At 37.2% G+C, this 18,711-nt stretch overlaps 3 protein-coding genes and 1 non-coding gene across 4 annotated transcripts in view; 1 reads left to right on the plus strand and 3 right to left on the minus strand.

Moving 5' to 3' along the window:
• Positions 1-579: 579 nt before the first annotated feature.
• Positions 580-661, minus strand: trnas-aga (transfer RNA serine (anticodon AGA)). Its single transcript has one exon. It is a non-coding gene; the product is annotated as a tRNA-Ser (tRNA).
• Positions 662-1,934: 1,273 nt separating this feature from the next.
• cd83 (CD83 molecule) lies at positions 1,935-6,017 on the minus strand. The gene is made up of 5 exons (XM_084944923.1): positions 5,910-6,017; positions 5,610-5,746; positions 4,598-4,826; positions 3,869-3,972; positions 1,935-3,650 (listed from the first exon to the last, which is right to left on the minus strand). Exons 1-5 carry the CDS (start codon positions 5,953-5,955, stop codon positions 3,489-3,491), a joined length of 678 nt encoding a protein of 225 aa, XP_084801049.1. The 5' UTR covers positions 5,956-6,017; the 3' UTR covers positions 1,935-3,488.
• Positions 6,018-6,054: 37 nt separating this feature from the next.
• Positions 6,055-13,713, plus strand: LOC146378150 (uncharacterized). The gene is made up of 5 exons (XM_084943946.1): positions 6,055-6,142; positions 7,260-7,387; positions 7,743-7,862; positions 9,033-9,129; positions 9,907-13,713. Exons 1-5 carry the CDS (start codon positions 6,115-6,117, stop codon positions 9,963-9,965), a joined length of 432 nt encoding a protein of 143 aa, XP_084800072.1. The 5' UTR covers positions 6,055-6,114; the 3' UTR covers positions 9,966-13,713.
• The window catches only part of LOC146378151 (uncharacterized), a 29,219-nt gene continuing 24,215 nt past the window's right edge, over positions 13,708-18,711 (minus strand). The window contains exons 19-25 of the mRNA XM_084943942.1: positions 17,655-17,699; positions 17,492-17,524; positions 16,265-16,411; positions 15,356-15,532; positions 15,114-15,204; positions 14,727-14,804; positions 13,708-14,445 (exon numbers count right to left, since the gene is read on the minus strand). Of these exons, the coding sequence (XP_084800068.1) occupies positions 14,249-14,445; positions 14,727-14,804; positions 15,114-15,204; positions 15,356-15,532; positions 16,265-16,411; positions 17,492-17,524; positions 17,655-17,699 (768 nt within the window). The 3' untranslated portion in view covers positions 13,708-14,248. The remainder of the gene's footprint in view (positions 14,446-14,726; positions 14,805-15,113; positions 15,205-15,355; positions 15,533-16,264; positions 16,412-17,491; positions 17,525-17,654; positions 17,700-18,711) is intronic.

The following is an 18,711-nucleotide window of genomic DNA, read 5'->3' on the forward strand; positions in this document are numbered from 1 at the left end:
TATTTATACATAGAGCTATTTGTATTTATTAGAGCTATTTGTATTTTTCTTGCTGTGTTTTATTTCATTTAGTTGTACAGCACTTTGGTCATCTGTGTTGTTTTTAAATGTTTATAAATCTCAGTCATGATTTTGTTCTGTTTTGTAACTCTTTAATATATTGTGTTTCAATAAGTTTAATTAGAACGCTTATTTTATTAATTATTTTATTTTGTAAATGTGACAGGATGTACTGTTAGTTGTTCTTTCGTTGCTCATAACATTAGAACAACCGTTTTTAAACTATCCATCCATCCATTCACTTCCGCTTATCCTTTTCAGGGTCGCGGGGGGCGCTGGAGCCAGCTGTCATAGGGCGAGAGGCGGGGTACACCCTGGACAGGTCGCCAGTTTGTCGCAGGGCCAACACACAGGGACAGACAACCATTCGCACTCACATTCACTCGCACAATCACACCTAGCTTAAACTAATGTAAGCTAATTTGTCAACAATAAAATAGTCCCGTCCTTTGAAAACTCGAGAATGGAGAATGTAGAACTGCAAATTGCATTTAAAAAAATAAATAAGCCAAAAAGCTTCGTTGTCGGCAGGATTCGAACCTGCGCGGGGAGACCCCAATGGATTTCTAGTCCATCGCCTTAACCACTCGGCCACGACAACCGGATGGAACTGTACCTTCAAGTTGCACGTTTTTAATAGTCTAAGTTAGTCTTATACGAAGGACAGAATGAGTTCCTTTGGTTCATAGCGTAGTTCTACTGAACTGTACAAAGTACAAGTACAGTTCCGCAGAACTACGCTATAGGAACAGGTGTATTTGTAGATATCAGTGGTGTACTCTGTATTTACAACAGTATTTGCAACCGATTTCCCTACTTCCCTTTAGTTGAACAGCTCTACACACCCACATGCTGTAGTCTCACATTACAGTAGTTACTGCAGTTTAATTTGAAACCGGTGTTCATTAGAATGTGAAAATATCCAACATATATTGTGCATCGAGCTGTAAAAGGGCGCGAGGTCTGAGTTTTACAAGAAGTGCTGCTTTGAAAAAGTCCCAACCACTCAAACACGGTGAAGTGTGAAGACGGCGGAAGAAACTTGGTTAACCTCGAAGTTGAGTTATTTAGGGTCAAGGAACAAGTCTGACTTCCTGCTCATTCAACATTAAAGAAAACCCAAGTCGTATTCCCGCATTACGAGTTCAGGTGCCTTCCCATCAGGTGCAACGCTTTTCCACGAAGTTCCCTGAAATCAATTAAGACTTTAGGGAGTTTCACAGTTTTATAAAAAAAAAAAATAGAATAATAAAATAGAATACTACTCTCCCTGAACACTCACAGAGCTTTATACAATACTCTTCAGGTTGAGGGATTGCCCTGCTTCCATTATGACACATACAATATATTTAGAAGCTTAGCATTCATCAAGCGGCAACTTAATTCCATAATATACAGTGAATTGTATGTATTCATCTATATAAAGCTTCCTTAACCATTGTGTCAGCTCTCCCTTCACTTCAAATGCAGCCATTTATCTATCTATCCACTTTTTAAATGCTTATCCAGATCACATGAGCCTGTTCCAGCCAGTAAATTTACTGGCACTGACTGGTAGAGTGGTTTTCTACTCTAAGAACACTTTTACACTACAAACTCCATTGCATGTTGCCCAACAACACTTTAGCACGGAGACTCAAGGAACTGGAGATTGAACAACTGATCCCACAAGTTATTAATGACCTCTTATATTTTATGTGAGAGTTTGGAAAGCAACAAGGAATGCCCAGAGTCTGTCCAGGAGAGGTAGAAGCTTCTGAGTAATTTCTGACTTCCAAAGTCGGTTTCTGCACCATCAGACATATATTATTAGACACTAATGTGCTGCACTTTAGTTGATGAACAGACCCCAAAAAGCTGCAGAGACACAGATCCAAACTCAAAAATGTATTTATTTAATATACAGGCAGTATTTGGGAGATCACTGGTACTGCAGATGTGTCCATATAGTGTTTTTTTATGCATTTCTAAAATATCAACAACACAACACAAGGATAAGCACATACACATAAGAAATACCAATGAATTTCTTATGTGTATCATTGAATCAAAAAAGTATCCATGAATCATTAATTGAGATACAGAAAATAAAGCAATAATTTTCTCATGTTACGCTGACTGAATGCAGAATATCAGTGTTTCCATTTCTGTCTCTCTTTGTTTTCAGTTTAAGAAAGTAGATTTCACCAACTTCTTTTTCTGTTGAAGATTTAGGCAATATACATGTTGCTGTGGAGCAGCAACAAAAGAACTTTTATGTCTGTTGCCAAACACGTTGACACGAACAGGCGAAGACCTAAATGCGGACATAAAAAAAGAGAAGTGGACCGATAAAAATAAATCCAAACTACACTGACCCGCTCTTAGGACTTTCCCCAAAACAAATGTCACGCTAAATGCAAATAGATCACGGGTGTTCCTATATGTCATCATGTTTCACTTCTTCTTTAGAAGGTCACTTTATTTTTTAACATTTCAAGTGACAAAGGTCTCCTTTTTTTGGTGTTGTTGTTCTTGAAGGTCATTTACAGATGTGGTACTTCCTGAGAATAAGTCTCGGAACATAATTTGTTTTTCAAGTTACAACATTAATAAGTCAATAATATGGATTTAATCCAGAAAATCACTTATATAACAATAGCTTATTAAAAGGTCAGCTTAAAAGAAAAAAAAAAAACAAGAAAATATGAGAACATAAAACAATTAACAGAATCCAGAACACTAGATTCTGTCATGGCTCATTTAAAGCAGGTAGTTTAAAGTAATTTTCAGTGTGGACACTTTAAATTTGTAGGAATGCATCCATCCTCTGTGTAAACATTAGAATTCTCGACAAACACATAAAAATACAGATCCTCTTACTACGGTGGGACATTTCAGTCTCATGAATAACATCAGTGCCTTTTACTCCTGATACTCACACATCTTCCACTACATGACTACATGTGCACAAACAACGCAACTGTGAATCTTCTTGGCTCAATCCTGCACAGTCACTGTTTGCCTGACTTGACAGTACAGTTTTTATATGTTTGTGTTTGTCTGCCTGAAGAAAAACATCATTTTCTTAATAAAACTTTTAGCTATGGGGCGCAATTAAAGTGAGATCACCTGAAAAATTCAGGTTTTTACAAAATAAATGTGAATCTTTGACTGACTGCTCATGCAAATTCACTGTCTTTCTGTCTTAACCAGTGGCTCTTTTATATTTAACCCACAGACTGACCAACCGACGTCTGATTACTGGGCCTGCTCTTTGAACCAGGTCACCAGTTTCTCCAGCATCTTGGCATCTGTGGAGATCCAGCTCTATATCTGACTTTTCTGATGATTTTTGAAAGGTTGTCGCATAATCTTCCATTTTCCATCAGTTTCCACATGTCAGGGCAGAGTGTACTTATTCTATTGGCCAACATTAGTCCTCATCTTTACACACAGAGTATAGTTTTTGTGGATGGTTTTGGACCCAAAGTGTAGATCAACTTCAAGTCTTTTGGTTCCACTGGTTTGTTCAGGAAAAAATCTTCTTTTGTTATTTGTTCTTGCTGTTGTTGTCTGTTTCTTTCTCTCAATCCATTCGTCAAACAAACCTATGGTGGAGATATGGGAAATACATTTAGATTAAGAATGACCAGCATATGCATATTGATTGAGTATGTTTAAAGATGCTCATTACAATCTTTTGGTAGTACAACAAAATGATTATTAGGTAAGTTGGGTTCTAAGTGGATGCACATAATAGAAATCTCTTGTGGAAAATCTGTTTAAATATTAGTGTGTTTATATATAATTATCCTCCATTACTTACGTAGCTTATGAAAGACAGCAGAAGTGCTATCATTATCACTACGGAGGCGAAAAGAATCAAGTAATCATCTCTCTTCAGACTTTCTGTGGGAGCAGCTGGACAATCTGAAAATGAAAACACAAATTAAAGTTACTCAAGTTTGAACTCACTTGAACTGTACCACACTGTGCTAGCTCAGGTTGTGATCCTAGTCAGGCTATTCTGCATACAGGACACTCCTGTGTGGCTGGATTTTCTGCACTTTTCAAACTTTCATATCAGAAAACACGAGGTGCACTTTGCTGTAGATATCTAAGGAAACATCCCCTCATGTTTGGTATCCCAATAAATCTGCTCAGACTTTACCAATGAGTTTTTCTTTGTCTTTCTTTGCTAAAATATAGAACATGGTAAAAGCTGAACATCAGCATTAGCCACCGTAAAAGCCTTTAAAAGCTTTTCCAAAATAAGCTTCTTCTAAACCAGCTTTTGATGGAAATCTAATGCTCTTGATGTTTTCCAAATCATGTGCTTGACAGATGATTCCCACACTCTATGCCTTGGGCCAAAGAGTGATGGTTTTGTAAAGCTGATGCTCAAAATATAACAGTTGATTCAAGTTTGGAAGTTCCCCCTGAGTCAAATTTCAGTCATGAATGCCTATGGGAACTTGGGAAATTTTGGGAAGCCTGTTTGTTGAATATGCATGAGCACCTAAAGAACCCAGAGACAACTGGGACAAACTTTTACCTGCCAGCACCAGGTGAACGTAGCCGTCCTGGTTTTGCTCTCCCACAGGTGCTGCCAGGTGACACATGTACACGCCGGCGTCACTGCACGTTGTGTCGGCCAGGAGGATGTCGTGGGTCTCGTTGACCAGCGCCACATCTCTCTCCACGCCATCGTACCATCTCGTCGTACCATCTGGGAGGTCTCTGGTCAAAAGGCCATTACGAACAGACGATGGGCTCTCTGAAACCTGAAAAAGCATCAGTCCAGTGTTAGAGTCATGTGCCTGATGACCTAACAGGATCTGAGACTAGACAGCCAAACCAAACACGCCTGATGTCAGTGTCATTATCACTTCTGTTAATGGAAACAAATGCCACTACTATAAATAGCACTTCTTCTTTTTAACTTTTAACCCATTAACCACAGTTACTGCACGCCCCACATTTGAGTTGAACCTTGTAGTTTTAAGCAAAAGCCTAAATATTTAACCAGTTCATAAAACAAGGATTAAAATAATCACCAGACATGTTTATACTGCCATTCTGACCTTTATACACAACGGCTGAGCAGTGTCTTGTGACCAGCAATAATCTTTATGACAGTATAAGAAATAAATGAATAAACCTTTACTGTTACTTTCACTGCTGCTTTTAACTTTACCCCTACTACTTTTAACATTACTGAAATAGAAGAAAAAGTACATTTTGAGTCGCAGGTAATTCTACTTTAACATTCCTAATTAGACTTTATAGACTAAAGAATTAAGTTGTAAGTACGGCTGCTCTTGTTATTACTGCAGCATACTCATAATGTTACCCAGTTGTAGTGCTGTACTTTGTGTTTTCATTGTTATAACCTTTTCATTATGTGATTAACTACAAATATTTTGACTTTCGAAAGAAACGAAAGTGATATTAGTTTGCAGTAATCTGCCAAGGAGAGCCTGACATGTTTTTTCTTCCTAAATGTGCATCATGGCAATCAAAATAAATTGTATTTGTATTTATTTGGTTATTTAATTTATTTTTACCTTGTACCATCTCACTGCAAGGTACTGGACTCCGGGCTTGAATTTCGCTTTGCACGGAAGGATAGAGTCTTCACCCGAAAGGACCACGACTTCTGGTGTGTCCTCCTTGACAGCTGCACCCACAGCGAGGCACACGCCTGAGGAATACAAGAATAAGATGTTTCTCAGTACACGTATTTATTTTTCTTTCAATACATATAAACATGCAGCTCTTGGTTACAAACTATACCATACAGCTACTCGAATGTACAAACTCTAATAATATAACGTTCGACTAAAGTAAACTGAAAAGACACTCACCCTGCGAGAAGAGCAGAAGACAGCCAAGGAAATCTACAGATATCATCTTGTTGACTGAATGTTTACAAATCGAGAGTGAGGAGAACGGTGCCCTCAGCCTTAAATGGGTTGTAGTGAAGCGGAAGTGGGGAAGGGGGCGGGGCGGGGGGGATGAGCGCGAGATCTCGTTCAACTGCTGCTCTCACTTAGTGTAAAACTATAAACTATGAACGCTGTTCTTATCGTCCTGCTATGTAAGTATATTAGAAATGGTCTTGTAATGCATTTTACTGTACGTTTAAGCCAACCCAAGCTCTCAGTACGTTGCGGTGAGGTACCGGTATGTAATATCATTTTTTTAAAGCGACTTTTTATTCAGATGATTTTGCAACATCGGCATAACAACTTCGATTTCGATTAGCATAATCAAGTAAACAACATCCTATGTCTCCAAATCTTATGTTTCGCTTCACCGGAGAAAAAGTAGAGAAAGTTTGTGAAAGTCATTTTAGCATCAGCCGACTTAAAGACCTTGCCCTATAGATCGAACACACGTTTGTCTTTCGTGTAAAATGGCAGCGAGCAGCACTATAAATCAATCGATGGGAGTTTGAATCGAGTTTTGTATTATTTTCTGAGAGTTGGCAAAATTGAAGTGTTTTTTGTTCATAACTTATGGTTTGAAATGTTTTGTAGTGTAAATACTGCATGAAGAAATAGCACAACACTTGCCCTGAAAGCTTATTCAACGTTATGCATTACCGCTTATATGCATTGTTTGCGAGAATAGCCCGTTAGGCTATAGCTGACACGTATTTTTGTAATTGTATTCTGCAAGAAAGTTCTTACCATTTTGAATACGTAATGTTGTTTTTTTAATCATCTGATTAATTTTTCGGTCACTGTAAGGAAAGCGCAAGCATCCAGGGATTCCCCCTCCTTTCCCCTGAGGTGCTTTCCAGTGCGTATGGCGAAATAAAGAGTATGTCATTGAAATAGGAAATTCCCATCTTTGAGTCACGTGATTTCTTTTTACTACCACTATTACACGTGGAAGTATCAGAAACAAAACAAGAGACACGTCCCATATAACAGGTTGTTCTTTGATGTGCGCTGGATTTTATGTCGTGTACATGCCAAGTTAATGTTTTTATTTGTGCTTTGGGGTTCATTACTATTGTCAGAATGTTTAAATAAAACTAAAGATGCAAACATATTGTATATCCTAGAGATTAATAATGGGTGAAATGGAGAGAGATTAACAATCACTGTCCAGGTCTTCGATTAATGATAAGAAGATGAAACCAAAACCGGGGAATCACAGAAGTGTTCATAGTCTAATGTATTTCTTTTCTTCTTTTTTTAATTAAGTTGCTGCTGTGGGGTCGGCCATAAGCAGCTCAGAGGTGATGCTGAAAAACATTCCTTACTCCTGCTGCCAAAGCAAAGCACTGGAGTTTGACCAAAACTGTGAGAACACCTGGAGTGTTAATGGCAAGGTATAAATATTCCTGCAAGTTCACACAAAAATCTGTGTTACAAAAATCTAATAAAGTGTCAACTCCTGGTCCTGTTCTTTCACGCATCAGCTGAAGTCGGCTAGTAATTAAAAAGGCATGGTTAGAGATACTTCAATTGTTGAAAGCAGTTTTTCAACTATGACAAGAATGCACAGTCAACAGGCTTATTTCAGAGGATCAATGAGTCCAATATGAAATAAATAAGAACTCTTTTGAACATTAAGCCATGTAAAGCCACTTTAGAGCCCAAGAATACAATTGTAAAGCTAGCAACTGGTATAAAACCCCCAAAACAACCTACTAACTCTGCTTTTGGGTTTGTTCCTGTCTGCAGACCTTTGCCCACTCCAAACGTGTGAAAAAAAGCTGTGTACATCCATGCCAGAAAATTGAAGGTGGAACAATTGTCATGGATGAATGCGTGGATCTAAATGTTACCACAGTTTGTCATACGGTACGTTATCCACTCATATTTGTTTTAACTTAAGCCCTTTCTAGAGGGAAAAACATTATGTAAAGTCATGTATGATGCAGTTAAAACCCCTAAAAAGGGGTTTGTTTGAAAGCATGGTTTCTTGGAGTCATTTCTAACTAAGTACAGACTCCATAAGTCAATTCAGACAACTGTACATAATTACAAGTTATTGGGATGTATCATGACTTTGCCAAGGTCTGGAAGAATACCCAAGCAGTCACGCTCAAATAGGAGGAAATTGATTAAGATGTTCAAGGTTCTTTCTTGGTGCCAACCAAGAGAAGTCCGTGCTCCAAAATCAGCACCTTCAGGCTCAACTAAAACTTGTATCTGTCTACATGGACAACCAAAATGACTTCTGCCTTCACTTTGTGGGTGTACAAGAACCACTGACAGCAAAGCAGTCCCATGAAAGCATGACACTACCACCATCATGCTTTACAGTTGTTACAGAGCTCTTAGGTTTGGAGCCTCACCTTTACCTCTACAAGCATACCTTTTGTCACTGTGGCCAAATAGCTCAATCTGTATGTCATCTGACCATAAATCTTTAAGGAAATGAACTGAGGAGGGAGTACATCTTTCACCATTTTGCATTATTGTGATTGCAGCCATTCCTTAGCTCTGCTGCTTATGGCCACTGAGAAGTAGTCATGGCAATTTACATATTAACAATCATGAAACTCTGGTTTGGCCATTATGCAAATGTACTGTTAGGGAAAACTGCAGTTAGAATGAGACTTAGATGAGAAACATCTCTCAGGTCTCTTCTGAAAACACTATGTCCAGATGAACAGATTGCTGATGGCTACCAAAAGCATCTGCTTGAGGTGCCATTTGCTAAGAGATTTTTAAACAAATTTTAGTGGGGCTGTATGTATATATTTGAACCTGTATGTATAACTTTGATCCTGTAATGATTAGAGGAAAGCAACGCTGAGAGGAGATACATATCCAGTGCTGGTCCCATGCACAGGTACATGGGAGCATAGGAGGTGAATCTGGTGTCAAATCTGTGTCAGATATAAATATGTAGATCTCTGTGCTGTGGTGACCCAAAGGCATGGCAGTCAAAAGTATCCATTTAAAGTCATGTCAACACAATAAAGAAAGAACTCTTCAGGTTTATTTTCACTTTATCTGTTACAGCGCTCTGGTATTGTTAAAGAGGAGTGCATCCACTACCAGAGCCAGCCCTGCTCCCAGACTGTTCCTAAGGATTTTAATGGGTCGTGTAGGCATCAGAGTAAGTCTTGTTTTATACAATGATAGACAGATTTTTGACTGTGTTTTTAAACTCCATTTTTGAGATACATAAACATAGACCTAGATTCCACTCCCCAAACAATGTTTAAGCTTATTTTTATTTCTCTCTTCAAGAAGATGATACAATTTTGAATTGGTGTAGTTAAAGTAGGCCATGATTTTTTCAGTGAACAAAAAAAGGATAAAAAAAAAAACACTCCCGTGCATGACATGAATCACAGTCTCACAGTCTTCTGAGTGACAGTAAAATTATTTGTTTTCTGCAATGTTTTGATGTTATTGACGTTATAACACAAGCAATATCAAAACATCAGCAGCTGTTGAACATGTTGAACAGCACATGTTCAATACAGGACTAAAGTAGATGGTCTAGTAGAATGAGGCAGTCTTAAAATACTCTTTAAACTCTCCATCATGTGTCTAACATGACACACATTTACATAGGAGTGCAATGCTACTAACCAGACACGAATGTCCCAGGTAACAATCTTGTTGTAAGGGTGGAAATGTTCCTGTTTGCTTGCAAACAGTGCTCAGCTTATTAGCACACAGTACAAGTCATTTAATCAAATCAATGGAGAATCCGAAACTTTGTGTTATGGCATATATTCAGTAAGCTGAAAAATATTTAATTCCACAATAGAGACAAAGGATGCACACATTAAAACTAGTGAATGCTATATTAGCACCTATCTGAAAAGTGGTTTATTATAAGCATGAAAATCTAACCTGCTAACCAATTTTCTTTCTGCTGCAGGCACCGTTGGATTGGCACTACTGACAGCCGGATGGATTGTGAAGCAGATGATCTCCTGAGTCGTCTGCTTTTGCCAGAAAGAAAAGATGCTTTTAATATCAAGGGTGGAAGGTATTTCTGCTAAGGGAACAGCTATGCTTTTGCTTCCTGTCAGCTTGAATCAGTTTGCACTGTCTCGCCATGCAGTGCCGTGCAGACAGTGTTTACCATGAAGGCAATTTTATACTTTTATACTTTATACAACTATAAGCTCAAAAATATTATATTTACACTTCTTCTTACAGCACTGAAACACTTTATCATTCTTCAGGCACATCGGTTTCCATCCTTTACTGTTAAATGACAAAATGAAAGTGATTTAGAGAGCCTCGGAATATATCGTACAACCTAAAAACCTCACTTTTTTTTTTTTTTAATTAATTTGAGTCGTGTTTCTCTCAGGGGTGTATTTACCAAGAAAGACCCTTTTAAAAATTTCATGGATTTCTTCCACAAGTCAAAATAATAATGATCACCAGTCAATTTTTTCGCTTTTGTCTCCTTTCCCCTTTTGGTAAGATTTTTAAGTTTAGTGTTAAATGATGACAAAATATTTAAAAAGTGTAACATTTTCCTTATTAATGAGACAATTTGCTGCTACCATTTATTTATTGATACTGAATGTGTATGGACATGACCTGCTGCTATTTAAATGACAAATTTATTGATGAAGATAAACATTCAATTTATTTGAAACACACTAAACTACAGTACAGAGGTGTACTTAGCTGCTACACTTGGTAAATACAACTCCCAGAGTTCACTGAACAAAGCTGCTCACAGAAACCTTTCAGAAATTGTGACTAGTGTATTATGAAGGGAAGAAGGTTTCTGTTGTGTCATAGGACTGGAAGAGGTTTAAAAAAATGTGTACATGCCAATTTGATGTTTACAAACCAGTGATGGTAAAAACCCAGGTACTAATTTTAACAAACTGAAAGTATAAACAGGTCCCACTTGTCACTTTACTGTTATAATCTCAGGAAACAAAAATACAGTGAAGTGCTGACTAATTTATTATTTATTTATTTAAAAAAATACCCTGAATGCACTTGAAAGAAGGTCAGAGATTGTCGAAGCAGAAAAGAGCATCTTGTGTTTGTTTGGTTTACTTGAATTGCACCAGCGACCTCAAAGCTGTATTTTACTACTGTAGGACTAAACCAAGCACAGAACACAGCTTGTTTTAGTGTTTCATACATTTACAAGCATCTCTAAACAAACTGCTCAAAACTAACTAAACTAATCTAAACTGGTCAAAACAATTACCACTGACACTATCCAAAGTAACAAAGCAAATATTCAGGTAATATCTGTTTTGAAACCACTTACTGACATTAACTGAGCTGCTAATAAATAAGCTACTTTCTTTAAACCATTTTATTTTTGAATAAATATGCTCCATATAAACATTTCAAGTTATGACAAAATAAGCTATTTAAACTATGTGATTGGTGCCTTGGGAAACTGAGATTAGGCATTTTTAAAAACTTTTATTTTTAATTTCATAATTGGAAATTGACATTTCTTTTTTACAAAAATATATCTGCTGCTTTTATTCATTTTAAGTGACTAAAAATAAGGTATTTACAGCTTTTTTGACAGGCTAAAGTAAACTCTTTTTAGCTGAGATTTAATAAAGAATCAGTCAATATTCAAGACAATACTCATAGATTATTGAATTTTATTTATGTTGTGATCCATTCTTATGATGCAAAATGCCAAATTTATGTGTGGCTCATCTTATTAAAAGATGACATAAATACAGTTATGTGGCACATAGTTAAATAGCTGAAGGACAACACCAGCAGTGGAAGGAGTTACATTCCCTAAACAAACAGTTCTCATGTACAGCTCTTCCTCCAGAACTCTTAATGCAATGGCAGCTATGAATGTTTACAATATGTATTTGAATAGTAACTGTAACGGTTTTACTACATTTAAATGACAGCTACAACTAGTAAAGCAGAACCAAAGCCATTCTCTGTATAGATGGAGTGGAAATGAGATAAACTGCCAGTATTTCTTTACCAATGTTTTCCACTCCATTTGTCTCCTCCCTACAATAACTGTTTCGCCCAAATGTGGCCCATATCTGCAGTTTTCTCTACAGGCACTTTGGCCTTGACTAATGGTACTGTACTGGTACTGGTGTAGTAAGTTTAATACCAGGCTACATCTGACCCAACACTAGCTGTGACCAATGTTAGGCCCACTCTGCGCCTTTTATCCATGTTTGGCAGATGCACCATTTGCCAGTTGCCATAAAATAGCCAGATTAAACCCAGATGTGTTTTCTTTCTGGAATACATTATTTTCTTTTTTGTTTTTTTTTATTGACCTCTCATGTGTTTTACAAATATTCGACACTTCCACTCCAACTAGGGAAACTATTTTACATTTTATTACCAACTTAAAGTGTAAAGTATTAAAAAATAAAATATTAAAAGTGTTTTCATTTGGACCAGATGAATATGTAATAAATTGTCCTACACATCTGCTACATTATATATAAGGCATTAACTTTAAACTCTTTCTGCCCATTAAAAAAATGCATTAAAAAATGTGAAAAAACATACAAACTTTAGATTTTCTCTAATTTTTTTATCATGAAGACATTCCATGTACTTTCAATACAACATGTTTTAATTGTGATTTTTTTTAATCAGTTTTTTAATCATATCATTTGCCTTTGATTAAATAAAATCAAATCAATACATTTGTTTTAATTAACAAACAACTATGCTCTTTTTTGCTTCCTGATTATCTCTTATCTTTTGAAAATGATTATTTCATTAAAATTGGGCATTAAGTTAATAACAGAAACATTCCAATAAAAGCACTAAAAAGCTGTCCCACTGAAATACAAAAAGGACATATCAAACTTAACAGCTGAGTATTTAAAAACTATGCAGCCAATTAAGTGGTGTTTTTGTTTGTTTGTTGTGTGTGTTTGTGTGTCTGTGTGTGTGAGAGAGAGATATGGGGTGGGGGACTTTTAGTATTATTGTTTTTTATTAGAGACTTCATTAGAGACTGGAAAAAAATGTGAAATAATCAAAAACATAAAACAAAAACTGAGCCAAATAGAATTAATAATAAAAAAAAAATTGCTGTGTTTGAAAATCCTACTGCCGAATAGGGGTTTATTTGTTTGTTTGATTTGTTTGTTTGTTTTGTTTTTTTAACCACACTGTTGTAATATGTTCTATTGAAGCACCAAACATTAGAATGTAAAATTCCATATTTTTACAGTCATGTGTCATTTCATGCAGTAGGGTATAGGGTACTTATGTGCTTACCTTCTTGTGTTGCTGCTATTATATGTTAATCAATGCATCAATGCTTTCCATGCTGGTAGTAAAATATTATTGCACAGCTATGAAATAAAACAAAACAAAACACAATTATTGTGTGTGCTGAGTGCTTTCTTAATGAAGAGGTAACAGATGAAGTTTTATACAGAAAGTCCATGTCACTGATAATCATAGTTTTTAAGTTGGGTTTTTGTTGTGCACAAAATTGTTCTGTACTACTCATTCTGCCATTTTATTTTGTTGAAATGTTAGTTTGAAACTATAACATTGTTTAGGTCACATAGTAAATGTGTATTTTTAAGCCACACATTACCATGAGTGTACTTTTCATATATTTGAAAGAAATCCAGTGAAAAAAACCTGATAATAAGAGTGTAATATGCTATTTTTCTTTTTCATTTTTATTTGAATCACTGAAAAAAGATGTTTATGACGTCGTGGAAGATCCAAGAAATTGAAAACAGGCCATTTCTGGGGTCATTGACTGCAAAAACTTTGCAAAAAGTAAAATAAAATAAAAATGCACCCAGTCAGAAAAACTGAAGACTCAGACTGACTAAAGAACACATCTGTTTATTTGTTTCAGAGCGCAGTACATGTACTTTAGAGTCTTTACAAAATATTTACATAGATTTATCTATTTATTCTTTGGGTACCAGAGAAATTAAAAAACTAAAATGAAGAAATAAGGAATCAGCTTGGGATAATTTATCATTTTCTAAAATCACAACATACACAGCAGTAAAAACTGCTGCAGAGTTTGAACACGTATGAAATATAATCCCTGTGTGGTATCAGATGTTGACTAGAGGCATGAGATTTCTGCACAATCTTGAAGTGCATCATGACACTACACTTTATCTATTGGCATTTATATCACAGCTTTTGACAGACTATTGTCACAATATTGTATGTAAAATATTTCATTGTTAACACCAAGTTATTCCTATAAGCACCATAATATCTGATGTTTAGTTTCAGATTTTTTAACTCACTGGCCCTTTCACCAGACCCTGCTCTTTGCGCATCACTGGTGCATAAATGCTGCAGTCTCGTGCCTCGCAAAATCCCGGTACACCTGCAAATCCAACCATGCCGGGTGGACCCACGGGACCAGGGAAGCCACGAGCCCCACGGGGACCCTCCATGCCATCTTTTGGTTCTGCCGGGTTACCTGGTGAACCTGTAAAAAATAAAATTTGAAAAAAGAAAACATGGTGCAAATATTCATTACGCTATATCAAGACAGTACTGAGTTTTTGGCTAACTACGGACTAAATAAATAAATTAGTATGTTTTTTATTTTTTATTTTAAAAAAATTCAAGCTTTACTACTTGTTTATTACAGACACACTGTTATCTTTCACTGTTATCTAATTCAAGATAAAAAACAAACAAAAAAAACCCAGTCCTGAAGTAATGTTTACAGGATGTTTGACAGTGTGGATGCGACCACAGTCCTACCTCTGAGTCCCTGTGGTCCGTCGAGACCTGGCAGCCCTATACCCGGATCTCCTACAATGCCTTTGGGTCCCTTTCGACCTTTTAAAAAAGATAAAAGATGCAACTCACAAAGCTGCACAACTATGTTTTCAAACTTTTTTTTTCCTTTTGATGAAATACTGACACTGTGAGTAAAAACCATGGCAAGAATACTATTCTAAATGATTTTAAATTGTTTAATTTACACTAGTGCAGTTCTTTAGCTATCCAACTTTTTCCCCACTATGCGCCCTTATATGTCCATCTTAACCTTTCAAAGTTCTTAAACTCTAAAACCTTCAATAAAAAGCATAAATATAAAAAAATAACATAGGTATTTAATCGGTCAAGGGAGTAGGAAACTCTTGCCTCTGTCGCCGGGTGTTCCCTTTTGTCCCTCCAGTCCTCTGTCACCTTGAACACCTCTGGCTCCTTTTGCTCCGGGTTTTCCTACTTTACCCTGGTAGATGAAGGCAGAAATTATATTAATATACTAATAGGTATAAGGGCAGGACATCCAAGAGTTTATATCACATCCCTAGGTTATCTCACAGCAGCTATTAAAATGACAAATAAATAATAAATAATAAAAAGACTGAAGAGGGACTTGCAGCTTTGCCTGGTGGCCCTGGTGGTCCTTGAGCTCCTGGGGGCCCAATGAGTGTCCGGTTGTTGATGGGACAGCCCTGAGAGCACTTGGCTCTGATGGAGGAAGCATACTGAGAGATCTGAGCTGTAACAACACCTCTGCAGAGCTGCAAGACCTGCTCATCAGTAAGCCCAGGACCCTGCAGGACAACAAACAATTCAAATTCTCTGCATCAATGCTGCAAAACTCCAGCGTTACAGTAAGAAGCTATCGTCTTACTCTTTAAGTGTGAACGAAATAATAAACTGATCAGGTTCAGAGAAAATCAGACATCTGATGCTGATCACTGGAGGTGTTGGAAGTTTCTCTGACGTCTAAGATACAAAATGAATGATAAGTTAGTCACGAAAATATTGTGCACATTAATTAATAATTGGAATTCATTCTAATTATTAATGATCTCAGTAGACTGAGGCCCAGCTCTTAAGAAGACACGTTATTGTGATTTCTCCAACAGTAATTTTTTCTGTGGTATTATCAGCCTTCTGTTTGTGAGATGTATAAAAGCTAAAATAATATAAGCCAATTAATATTTTCATATAACATTTGGACTTTTCAAAATGACTAACTGAAGTGAAAATAATGGAACCAGGAAGGAAATGACGTCAGGGAAATAAGTTTCAGCGATACTTTTAGTTCCTCTTTTAAATAAGGCAGTAGATATTAGTTAGAACACACTGAGTGTGTTTCAAGTTTAACTTAAGTTGAAAACAGGGATTTTTCAGTTTAGTGGTGAAAAACAGCAAATTCTCACATTAACCTTCAAGTATTAACACTGATGAACTGGTGTTCACAATGGTTATAAATGAATATTGTTTCAGTGTTGGTTAATTCAAAAATCCATGCATTCTCCCATGCAGATGTTACTCACAGATGGACCTTGCACTCCTTTAGGTCCAGCTCGACCCTTAAGACCTGGGTCCCCGGCTGGACCACGTTGTCCTCTGACCCCTGGGATGCCAGGAGGTCCAACCGGGCCTGAAGCCCCAATGGGACCAACAGCTCCCTTAGCTCCATGCTGTCAAAAGAAGATGTTTCAAATGAAGAAGAAAGAGGCATGTGAGTACTTTTACACTACAACAGATTACTGTTTATACCCCAAAAAAAGCGAAATTAGTATGACTAACTTTTAGTTAGTTGCCTGAGTTTTTGCAAATTATATGTTTACACAGATTACAGCACGGGCAACGGGGAAGTGAAGTGAAGGGATTTTGAAAATGTGTGATGATGATAAAAAAATTTGAATGTTTTGTCTTGAAATCCCATCATAATAACATAAGCTTCAGCTCAACTGTCAGCTGTTAACCTGGCAGTCAGTATGGAGAAATCATAAACAGTTCTGGCAGCTACGAAGAACAGATGCTAATGTAGATACCTCTGCTTTGAGACAAGTCATAAAGCTGCAGCATCAGAATGTCTTTTGAAACAATGTTACACTGGATGCCTGTTTGTATGTTTATTCTGAAAGTTGTTGTTTCATAGTTTAGAACAAACTTCATGCTGCACTGAAGCAAAGGACAATACTGGAGCAGGGCTGGACTGTCAGTTTTCCCAAAGGGCCATGTGACTAACTGGGGCTGTTGTGGATAACTGAACCAACAAACTTAACTCGGTTGTACTCAGTATTAACTTTATCTCCTTCTAAGCTTATTGGTGCAGTACTCCACACCAGCCCCTGTATAACTTTGCCTTTTTCAGCTTTAACATGACAATACCCTTGTGTATAAAGCCTGTTCCCTAAAAAGTGGGTTTTCTGATGTTAGTGTGGGAAAGAAATGACTGGCCTGACCTGAGTTCAATGACATCCAATTCCTTTAGGATGACCTTAAAACTCTGAAGGCTATCCTGACCGATTAGCCCTGTTTAATGTTCATGGTTTTAAATTATTTATATATTTCTTTTACATATGGAGTAATGTGTTCTGATTTTTGCCAGATATATGTAGGATATTCTATTAAAACCGATAACAACTTGGAATCAGTATAATAAGGAAAGGCATGAAATGGTTTTTTTATGGATTCAGAAAGTCACGCTGCATCATGTGCATGTATTTCTATGACGTTAGAGTAAAAACAAGAAATGTAAATCAAGCACGCACCTGTCCTCTGTCTCCACGGTCTCCTACGCTTCCCTGAAAGGTAAAACGAAAAAGGAACAAACTCAGTGAGTAAATCCCAGCGGGGGTGGAAAGAGGAAATGAAATGGAGAGTACGGTTTGTAGGAAGATGTTTCTTTATCTAACTGTAAACAGGTAAAATCACCTTCTGTCCTTTCTCGCCTTTCGTGCCCTTCTTCCCTGCTGCACCCTGCAGGGGAAAGTAAATATGATGAAAGAGGAAGTTGTTATGATTGGCAGAGGATATAAAATATAACCAGCAGCAGGTGCTTTATTTCTTGAGTCACCGATAACAGAACTAACAGGACAAGCAGGAATAACAAAGCACCACTCAACGGTGGGTAATTCCCTTCTGCGTTTAATCAGGTCAGGAGACATTTTCAGAAACAATGTCTTTACCCACATCCTACTGACAGGGGTCCTCGCAGACTCCTCCAGAATAACTTTTTTCCTGTTGTTCCCATTTTTTTATGACTTCAGTCAATTTGTTCCAAATGATGTGACACCATTATTTTCTATTTTGAGTAGTGCTTTCTAAAAATACAAAGAGTTTTAGAGACCCAGTTCAGTGGTGTCAGGATATCATCTCTGCTTTCTGCAGGTGGTAACCTTCAGCTTGCACTGGGGTGGTTTGCATCTGACTATAAAACATTGAGAATTATCATCTCCAAGTCTGAGGCCATGGTTCTCCACAAGAAAAGTGTGGAGTGAAATTTGTTTGGGTTAGGGATAAGTTGCTGCCCAAAGAGTTTATGTATCTGCTTCATGAGTGAGGGAAGAAAAGAGCAAGAGACTGGGAGACTGATTGGTGAGGCATCTGCTGTAATACAGGCACTGCACTGTTCTGTTGTGGTGAAGAGAGAGCTGGGGTTGAAAGTGAAGCTTTCAGTTTATGGCTCATTCTACATCTCCACCCTCATCTGGGCCACCACCTCAGTGTAGTAACTGAAAGAATAAGACTGCAGCACAACTTTGTCCGAAGCATGTTTATGCTCATGCTCAGAGTGAGGGTTCTGAGCTTGGCCATTTGGGAGGAACTCAAAGTACAGCTGGTATTCCTTCACATCAAAAGGAGCCAGTTGAAGTGGTTAGGGCAGGAAGCCTACTGGATGTCTCCGAAGGCATGTCCTGGAGGAGGTCTCAGGGCAGATCCAGGACATCAAGGTTCAAGGTTACTTTATTTATACCTGTAGGTAAATTTG

This window comes from Perissodus microlepis, chromosome 11, assembly GCF_051167445.1.
Source record: "Perissodus microlepis isolate ML-2025 ecotype Zambia chromosome 11, ASM5116744v1, whole genome shotgun sequence".
NCBI classification, from domain to species: Eukaryota; Metazoa; Chordata; class Actinopteri; order Cichliformes; family Cichlidae; genus Perissodus; species Perissodus microlepis.